This window comes from Punica granatum, chromosome 8 (genome assembly GCF_007655135.1).
Source record: "Punica granatum isolate Tunisia-2019 chromosome 8, ASM765513v2, whole genome shotgun sequence".
Lineage (NCBI taxonomy): Eukaryota > Viridiplantae > Streptophyta > Magnoliopsida > Myrtales > Lythraceae > Punica > Punica granatum.
Genome location: NC_045134.1, coordinates 2,012,381 through 2,022,712, shown reverse-complemented (window position 1 = coordinate 2,022,712; position 10,332 = coordinate 2,012,381). Strand labels below are relative to the sequence as shown.

The window sequence follows — 10,332 nt, the reverse complement described above, 5'->3', positions numbered from 1 at the left end:
ATAATGAAACTAAAATGATAAGGGTGAAAATGGAAGAAAGAAAGTTAGATCAAAACAAAAAGTTTTGGTTTTACGTGATACTATAGATTATACTTTTATTTATTTAGTTAATTTCAATCCAACATTGAATTGAACGGAGATCAAAGAAAATTATGAGCCAATTGTATGAATGTAGAGGCAGAAGCAGAGGGAGCCGAGATCAGAATGCATCAGATCAGGCCCCGGATGAGCAGATGGGCCGTGCAGATCTGAATGTGCAGGGTAGGCCCCAAAATTTCTTTAGGGCGGCAGAACAAGGTTGCTCAGTTGCACGTGAAGGGAAAAGAAAAGAATAGAAGAAGAAGACGAAGAACAAGAAGAAGAAGAAGAAGGTGGCAGGCTTTATGGTGGGGGGTGGGGTTACGGGCGTTTTTGGGAAAATTCGATTTCTTGGGATCCGTCGACATTTTCAGAATGAAAACTTTGAAATTTAGAAATTCGAAAAATAATCGGCTTCATGAAAACACAAATTTGCATCGACAGAGATCGAATCTCGATAAAAATCGGCATCGACCCTCTGACGGGCGTCGATCGTAATTGCTCGATTATTTCCAAAATTTAACCTTTCAATTGGATAACTGAAAAATATTTTGGTACCATCATTTTGTTCAGAAAAATTTAAGGATCGATGTTATATAGAAAAATATTTTTTGATCACGAGTATCATTTCGAATTTTGAAAAAAATTGAAATTGATGCACGTAAAGTTTGAAATTCTCGTCTTTTCAACCGGATATCCGAAAAATAATCCACGATTACCATTGCATTCAGAAAAATTCGGGGATCAATATTATGTAGAAAAATATTTTTTGGCCTTGAGTTTTGTTCCAAATTTTGAAAATCGAACGTGAAGCGCGTAAGGCCCGAAAATGTCTCGTAGAGTAATTTTTCTGAAAATGCAAAACTAGAGTTTAAAAAATGTCTCGAGTTCAAAAGCAATGAGTGTCAATAAATGAAGAATGTGGTCGGGTCCCCTTCGACAGTCTTCGAACGCCGATGGATCGAAACGGGGTGCTAACATAATGGTTATTAAATAATGAAACTAAAATGATACGGGTGAAAATGAAGAAAGAAAGTTAGATCAAAAATAATTTTTTTGGTTTTACGTGATACTATCGAATATACTTTTATTTATTTAGTTAATTTCAGTCCAACATTGAATTGAACAGAGAGCAAAGAAAATTATGAGCCGATTGTATGAATCAGGACATGAAAACAAAATCATAAAAAAAAAATCAATTATAATATATAAAAATTACGGAGAAAGCGTCAGGTAGGTGAAATTACTGAATGGCCGGATTTGCAACTACGGTCCAGCCCAATCAAATGGGTCTTCCAGTTCCAGAGAATTCCAGGCAGCGCTAGAACCCTAACCTAGTTGAGCTTCTTCTTCCACGGCCTATTCGGTGAAAGTTTGCCATATATGGTAAAAACATAACTTAACATAGGGCATGTTGACTTTTTAACCTATTCGTCGAATGGTTACGTGGTGCAGAGATAGCAGACCTGTCAAATCGGCCGGCACGCCCCCATTTACGTATTTATCCGCAAAGAAGTATAATAAAGGGAAACAAAATCTTCCGTGGCGCCAGTTCTACTGGTTTTCGCCGAAAGCGCGTGTCAGAGATGTACGATAAGTTTTGGTGAGCTGTATATAATTAAATTATTATAATAAGGAAAATGACTGGATATTTTCACGACCCGCGGAGGGTTGCTTAATAATGACGACGACTATTTATGTATATAAAGAGAGGATTGCCCTATGGGTTCTCATTGAATCACTCTGATCATTCTCTCTTACAAATTTTGGGCAATTCCAAAGTTGAAGGGTCGGTCAGGCTCTGAGAACTCGCTTAACAGCCAATCAAGATCTTCTTATAGATAGAAATCAGGGTCAGTTTCTTCACTCATGCATGATGTATCGTTTATTCAACAATTCCTTTTCTTGATTCTTTTCATTTTTTGCGCCCACACATCCGCTAACCATTAGCAAACCACTCTGGACGAACGAATTGTTGATGATTGCCATTATACATGACATTGTTATTAGTTGATATATGATGCATTGCATTGCATGCAGGAGCCTGTCGGGAGGGATGGCCGTTGTTATCACTGGTCCTGATGCGAAACCGGTTGGCAGCCGCCGCTGCATGTTCGAGTTGAAGGAATACACCCGGCTATTTACATGCCGCGTGTGCACAGTGAACAGTTGTGACATCGTACGATATAGGTGCGATCACTGTGATGAGTGCCGTCACGTCAGCTGCATTCGACTGGATGAGGAGATACGAGTCGGCCCTGGACCCTGCGACATCTTTGCCATGCTCCCAGTTTTCACGCTCTATGAAAAACCACAAGCAGGTCATCATATATTATATTATATTTATATATATATATATATATATACATGCACTCTTTCAAGTACGGCCTCTCTATTTTTTTTATTCTTCCTATGGACATATATCAAACAATGTCTTCTACTTAATAGAAAAAAAAATGCATGCCGACGGCAAGCGTACTTGAAGGTCCCAGTCTTACTCTCTTCCTTTCAATCTTCATCATCTTCTTTCTCCACACCCTAGAAAGCCCAAAACCCAGAAACCTTCTGCTCCTCCTCCGCCGACGGGGTCCAGCTCCTGGCCGAGTGGGTCGGGTACCCCTTCCTTCTTCTTAAGCGCTCTTCCTTCCCCTCCTTCTTGAGCATATAGGGTAGAGAATCTCTCCATCCCTCCGGTGGTGGTGCTCCATGATATCCGAGTTACTCAAGAACAGTGCTTAGGGCCCGTTAGGGCACAGATCTGTGCAGGTGAAGTAAAACTGTATTTGTTTCAGATCTTTGGAGTTTCTGATTTGATCCTGCCACTGCCAGATCTATGTCGATCTTGCATCGACATAACCGGCCATGAGGAGAGCAAGTATGGTGAAGAGAGGGGTGGGCGTCTACCATATCGGTCTATCATCGCACAGTTCTCTGGATGGTGATGCTGGTGGTTTTCTGGGTGTGGCTTCCCCGCTCTTTATCTTGAGAATCAAGTCGAGCTCTCTCGCTCTCTCACTGGTCGGAGTCGGTATTGGGCCTCGGCCATCTCTTTTCCCGCACGGCTTTCCTGCTCTTTAGGAGAGGCAACAGCTAACCAATTAGAAACCCTCGTCCTTGGTGGCATAGGATGTAAGCCGGGATCTGATCAAATTCCAGCGACCAAGCTGAGAGGCATGGTACTTGAGTGTTGCTTTGTGTATGGTCGGATGGTTGTTTATGTATGTTTTGTTATGTCTCATAGTCATGGATTTTACATCTCTCCATTGTTGGTAGGAAGGATTTATTGTGGTTAATGTCGTGTCTGTATATTTAGTCTCTATGTCGTCTTGTGCTAATTACGTATGTCTATTGCCTGTACTCCTTGTATGGTTGAAATGAATGCGATTTAATTTTTCTTTGTTGAACGGTTTGATGGTTAGTGCTTATTGATAGAACTGTGTATGATTGCCTTGAATGTGTGCGTCGAGGGAGAGCGATTGTCCCCATTAGTCCGCTGCTCCTGAGATGTAATGCACCTCAGACGTGAAACAAATAAGGAAAGTTGAATTAGAGATTATATCTCAATTTGATCCTTCAATGCTTCACTTAGAGGGGCAATAGCAATGTCCAATTGAGAGAAATCATTGAAATGAAATTGTACCTTCTATTTTATAGTGAAAATGTTGCAGAGGATAATGTGTACGTATACCTGAAATGGTTGATGTTCGGTGTACGATACACTGAGCTTTTCTCTGAAAGTAGTAGCCCGTTTCTTTTCATAGAAAAAGTACGTCCTAGGTTTTTTTCTTGAAGTATTGGCTAAAAATTAAAAAGGTTTTTCTCAAACTTTGTATTGGTCCTTATTGAGACTTTTCTTGGTTAGGTCCCAATGTTTAAATAAAGTGAGGGTAAAAGGTCTCATTATGTTTATTGGTCATTCGTTTATTAATTTTCGACGTTCAAACACGTGTATATATATATATATATGTATATTGCTCGAATACGTTCAAAGATATAGCTTGCGAAAAGATAGTGGGGACACTCCTCAGCCCGAGGACAATCTCTCAAATACATATGTTGATGTTGACCCCTGTTTCCATTTGATCACTGCTTTTTTTTTTTTTAATGGTGAAACGGGAAGAGTGATGTTTGATCTAACATAATAAGGGTATGAGTATGATGATTATAAAAATAAACCAAAATGAACTACATTTTAATTGCCGAGCCACAAAAAAAAAAAAACTTTCATTTTAAAATATTTTCCACAGCATGAAGTGTCATCTATTTACGTGTATACGATTGGAAGACCCCATGGAAGGAAATCTGTCGCAGATCCGACCCAAAATAGGAGAAGTTGTTATTCTTTCATTAGGATATATTTTAGAGCCCATTCACCAAAAAAAAGAAACCTTTTAATTTCTGGAATTTTAAAATCGACGGTCCATTAATTTTGTATTACATGTTTCCTCTTTTTTTTTTCCCAGCGAGTTGATATTCGAAAGTCTAACCCCCCATCACCATCCCCACATTCCTCCCCCTCCCCCAACCCCCCTCCAAAATCCTCTTGGTAATCGCGCTTTTTAATTCCCTTTTGCATGCTCAGCGCGCATGAAATTTTCTCTCTCTCGTTATCCTTTTGTCTCCATCTATCGAACTAACTCAACCATCTTTTTTGTTCTTTTGAACTTTTTCTTTTGGGAGAGTAATTATTTTATTTTCCAATGCTAACCTTAATTAAGTTGGGTGGAAATTACAGGAATCAATTCGAAAAACAAGAAATGGGCCGAGTACTGCGTCGTTTGCGGGATGTTGATCAAGCATTACAGCTATCACATACGGACCACGGAGAAAAAGGACTTGAATTTGCACCCGCGCTGTGCGGAGCTCATCAGATTCAACAACCGGGTGGCGGTGCCCCTCAAGCTCCACATGGGTGAAAGATGGAACTGCGTGTGGTGCGGCAACAAACGACCCGAGGGGGCCTCCCTAGCAGGACCGACGGATTTCTACTGTTGGTCGTACGAGTTGACTGGACGCAAGAACCGCATCCATGTGCACTGCTACTCGGAAATGATGACTCAGGCCTTGAACAGCATTGCGGACAGCCACTGTTACAATGGCGATGATGACGATACAATACGCATCATCCTAAGGCGGAGGAAGAGTACAGATGGAACTGGATGGGAAGGCATACTGAAGGGAGCCTTCGATATTGCCCTGGAGGTTGCTGGGTTAGGATTAACCCAGATTCTGGTAGACCTGATCTGATGTTCAATACTGATCGGATCGTTTGGTCTCGGCTGACTGGAGACAGTAAATTCCTTTGTTTGTGCTTTCTGCTCCAAAATGATCATTGATTGATCTAATAAGGAGCATTATTTTATGTTTGTAACTTAGGCGCTGGTTGTTTACAACAAGTATTTTAAACGAAAATAAACTTCCTATTTACGTAAAATGTAAACTTTCATTAAAGGTCCATAAGATGTCCCTATTGGTCGTACAGAATTTTTTTAGCCTATTCATTGTAGTATGGAATCATTTAAGCAAAATGTGAATTTTCATTAACGAAATTTAAACATGAACCATTTCAACATGATAATAAATACCAATCGAGACGGCGACCGTATTTAACAAAAAAAAAACGAATAGTGTCATGTGTTGGACACGCCATCGCAACATGCGATGTCTACTCAGTGCCGAGTTGACCTAGACTTCACGGCGTCTTACTCCTACTCTCTAGCATCAGCTTATTATCAAAACACATGTGGACGATGTATATAGATATATGTGTTATTAACACTGTTGAAGAAGAGGGTCGGAGAGTAGATCGGAAAGCGTGGTTAGAGGCGTGAAGATCATTTTCCTTAAAGTGATTATCGCCCCCATTACGAAGAGTTTGTCTTGGTAACCTTGATTTCAATATCACCTCTAGAATACAACAAGACCACTAAGATTTTCGAGCAGCAAGAACGAAAATCTCTCCTTGAGACTTCTCTTAAGAGTACCGGGGAGAATGAGGGAGAAAATGTGTTTGATGTTTTATTATTATATCTATTCATCCTTTAGAAGTTTATTTATAATAGGAGTAGTCGTGTTCTTTCGAACGATTTTGTCTTTGCAGCTGACGTTCACAACTTTTAAATGATAACTGCCGTTGTGCTGTAGCATCAATTTCGGTGCTGCATCGACGACTAAATTGAAACATGGTAACCGTCGTAGTACCGCAGTATCGGTTTCGGTGCTGCGACATCGACTGATTTGAAAATCAATAGCAACTTCGCTGCGGTAGCACTTGACCTATAGTGCTGCGGCACCAAGTCATCTATTAGTTGTGCAATAAATTTTGACCAATTATTATTCTTTCATATGAACTTTGATTCATATCCTGTTCGAAGTATTGAACACCTGACTCGAAGCAATTCTCATTGAGAATTAATTTCACATATTTCTTCGAGTCACTCCATGCATGTTTCCTCTCGCAAATCACAATCTAACTTTATAAATTCACAACAAACACTACAAGAAGACAACGGCACGTGCAACATTTGGTATGTTTTTACCCATCTTGTAATTTATCTTATTTATCACATATTTTGTTTTGATATTTTATTCAGGACTTTCATTAATTAAGGTAAATAAAAGCAATAGGAAGTTTTTCCATATTAAATTGTTTAGGTGATATAATTGAATAAATTGATATTACAAAATACTGTAAGAGCACTTGTATCTATTAAGCCGTAGATTATCGCGATCCATCCACGCAACAAAAATTGGTTATCTTTTATAGCAAGGAGATTTAAAAAACATAGAAAAGAGAAAATTTTAGATTAAAATCGATAGTTTTAGTTAAAAGAGGGTAAAAAATTATGAATAGGAGGTTTTTGATAGTGGTAGGTTTAAAAATAAGAGTTCCCGACCTATTGGTGTTCACTTTCTTCGTTCGGTTCTGAACGGATTAGGTTTGCTGTTCGGGAATATTATAGGGACTACTATGTCCCACTTTTGCAATTTGTAATTTCTTTTAGGGCTTAGCCTTCTCTATCAATCGAAAAAAAAAGGTTAAAAAATATGAAAAAATGGGTCGGATTGGTTCTGATATTTTCACTTCCGGTTGGGTCACGTACTTTTCGAGGGAAAGCTCAGCGGTGGACGGATCCAATAGATAGTTTCCATTCTACAGACCACTCTACTAGCATATTTATTCAGCCGGGTCGCTATCTTTTTAGTATGCCGCTCCGTGATCAACGAGTGCCAATGCACGAGCGCGCCCATCATCCCTTGCAGTGGGACCGCTGTATAGGCTTTTTTTTTTTCAAATTTTTATTTTTATGCCATTTCTTAATACGAGGACGTCGAGGAGGAGGGGGCGATAGCTCGACTTTGAAAGGATGGCCTCTTTTTATTTGGGGGGGGGGGGGGGGGGGGGGGGGGAGCAGAACAGTTTTTTGTCATATATATTAAATTAATTAGGTGATATAATAGAATAAATTGATAATACAAAAAGACTAAAAGTTCGCATCAACTGAGCAGTAGATTATCGCAATTCAATTAGGTTATTTGTATAATATCTGTACAATATGTATATATTTGTATAATTGCATATATATGGATTTATAGTATGTAATTATATATAGTTTAGTATTATCAGTGCAACAATGGTTTTTTAAAGTACAAGACCAAGACGTGTACTTGCGGGGCTTCTTACGACTTTTCTTTTTGTTATCTTTAATTTTTGGCAAAAAGATAATAATTTTAATGCACATTAATTATTTTATACAAAATAGTAGAAGATCTATTAATATTGTGATCGAAATATAAAATTAATAAATTAATAAAGAAAAGAAAACATGAGAGAGAAAGTGGGGCAGGAAGGAACGTAAGATGTGAGATGAGAAGAATAGAAGAGGGAAAGAGAGAGGGTGAGAGAGACAGAGGAGTCGGGTCGTTGTTAGAGAATCTCAGCTGCGGGACCGGCTTTCACACTTGGTCTCCTCATCTCCTCCCATCCTCTGTACGTGTCCACGTGTTGGATCTGTCCATCCATTGAATGGCGAGACTGACGCGGACGTGCCGTGGTCGCGTTCCAGAGATGTTTCTTGTAGCTCTCGACGAAGAGGGTTGATATAACCGTCACCTATAGCTCTCTCTATTTATAAAGTGGCGCATCGTAAAATCTCTCCGACCATACAATTTCTTCCTTAGGCAAACCCAAATTAAGGTCGATATCGTTAGGGCTCCGATCAAACTTTTGAGATGAAAATTGAATCCAAATTCATGTAAATCAGGTAAAATTTAAGATGGTATCACAGCAGGTTATGTTTCCGCACATACGTGTGTAGACTCACACACGCCGTGCCAGGTTTAAGGTCTATTTGTGAGGGTAACCGAAAATGTGCCCGTGTTGGCCCGAGTGTGAAACTTGTGATTAGTTTGGTTTGTCCTCTCTCGCTAGAGCACGGAAGATGATCTCCGGCTCATGGTCAGTTGTTGAGAATAGGTGTTTAAGGGCACATGGCATGTGAAGGATCACACGTTGCCACGTGAGGGCCGGTGTTGAGAATTAATAATGAGTTAAGTCCCACATCGAAAATATAAGAGGAATTTCACAAGTTTATAAGAGATTGAGTACCACAATCTATTAGTTCGAGCTTTTGAATTGAACGTTGAGTCCAAACCCATGTAAGCCCCCTAGAATTTAGGGAAAATTATATGCCATAGTATAACATTTTGTTTTTGTGTTAATTTTATTACGGTCTTCTAAAAAATAAAATGTTGATGTGGGACACATGTGCATGAATAGTAGGCCCATACTCTTTTCACATGCGGATAACTCATATTTCTATCCGTTCAGTGCTCTTTTGCTCACCCAACTTCCTCACCATCAATACTCGAATCCCATTATAGGTAATTTTAAAAGGTTATGATAAAATTGATGTAAAAGCAAAATGTTTTGCTATGGTTGGCAGTGTACCCTAAACAAAGTGCTATATAGAGTAATTTTAGAAGATTGTAATAAAATTGAGATGGAACTAAAATATTGTGCTATATCATATATTTTCCCTAGAATTTAAGACCGAACTCACTTAAACCAAAATCTTCCTTGCAATTTCAAGAAATCATTCCTTCACTTCTAGCTATATCGTCAATAATTTCTTTTCCCAATAATCATCATCCACAAACAATACTGAACGATACTGTCGATGACATATGCAGGAGCTATATATATCTGTGGGGATGGCTATTGCTGTTGCTGGTGCTGATGCAAAACCAGCTGGTACCGACTGCTGCAAGTTCGAGTTGGAGGAGTACAATACCACATTGACATGCCGTGTGTGCATATGCTGAAGAGTTATATATGACACTAAACGATATAGGTGCGATCACTGTGACGAGGATCGTCAAGTTGGCTGTATTCGACTAGCCGAGGAGATCCAACTCGGCTCTGGGCCCGGCAACATCTTTAGCATGGGTCCAGTGCTCACGCTCTTCAATAGACCACAGAAAGTTTATTGTCGTGCAAAACCACATTAATTAATATATATCTCATACTATAGTATATTGAACAATGCCTGTGTGTGCGTGTTTGTTTTTTAATCCGTTTTTCAGTCGGACGTAGTAGACAATATATGCCTTTTTTAACCACCTTGTAAATCGTGATTGAAGAGTATTAATCAAATGCGTCAGCGCATTTCACTCAATGATCAACCAACTAATAATATATATACTTGAAGTGGGGCGGGGCCTTCGAGTTTGGTTGGGTTAGGGTTTTTTCTTTTGTTTTTCTTTTGTCCATTTTTCTTCTTTGAATGATTAGCTTTTTTTCCAATCATAACCTTAATTAATTAGGGGGCAAATAACAGGAATGAATTCGACAAATTAGAGATGGGCCAAGTGCTGCGTGGTGTGCGGGATGCTGATCAAGCATTACAGCTATCCCATACGGAACACCGAGAAAAAGGACTTGAATATGTAACCGTGCTGTGCGGAGCTCACCAGATTCAACAGCCGGGCCGTGCCATGCCTCAAGCTCCAGACGGGGGAAAGACAGAGCTGCGTGTGGCGTGGCAATACACAGCCTGAGGGGGGCTCGTCGGCCGGCCCAACGGATTTCTATTGTTGGTCATACAGGTTGACAGGAGGCAAGAACCGCATTCATGTGCACTGCTACACAGAAATGGTGATTCAGGCGTTGAACAAGATCACTGTGGACAGTTACGATGATGACGGCGACAATACGATTTGGCGTATCCGCATCGTCCTGAAACGGAGGAGGAA

General features: G+C 39.8%; 1 protein-coding gene across 1 annotated transcript; it reads left to right on the top strand.

Annotated features, from left to right (window-relative positions):
• Window positions 1–1,830: 1,830 nt before the first annotated feature.
• Window positions 1,831–5,533, top strand: LOC116187377. Its single transcript, XM_031516040.1, has 3 exons — window positions 1,831–1,931; window positions 2,119–2,399; window positions 4,814–5,533. The coding sequence occupies exons 2-3, from the start codon at window positions 2,135–2,137 to the stop codon at window positions 5,323–5,325; spliced, it is 777 nt and encodes a 258-aa protein (XP_031371900.1). The 5' UTR covers window positions 1,831–1,931; window positions 2,119–2,134; the 3' UTR covers window positions 5,326–5,533.
• Window positions 5,534–10,332: the final 4,799 nt, after the last annotated feature.

What these genes read in the sequence shown, in the direction of transcription:
- LOC116187377 (XM_031516040.1), top strand. Translation starts at nt 2,135, where the DNA reads ATGGCCGTTGTTATCACTGGTCCTGATGCGAAACCGGTTGGCAGCCGC. An exon ending in CTATGAAAAACCACAAGCAG is followed by an intron (nt 2,400 to 4,813) that starts GTCATCATATAT and finishes TGGAAATTACAG; the next exon opens with GAATCAATTCGAAAAACAAG.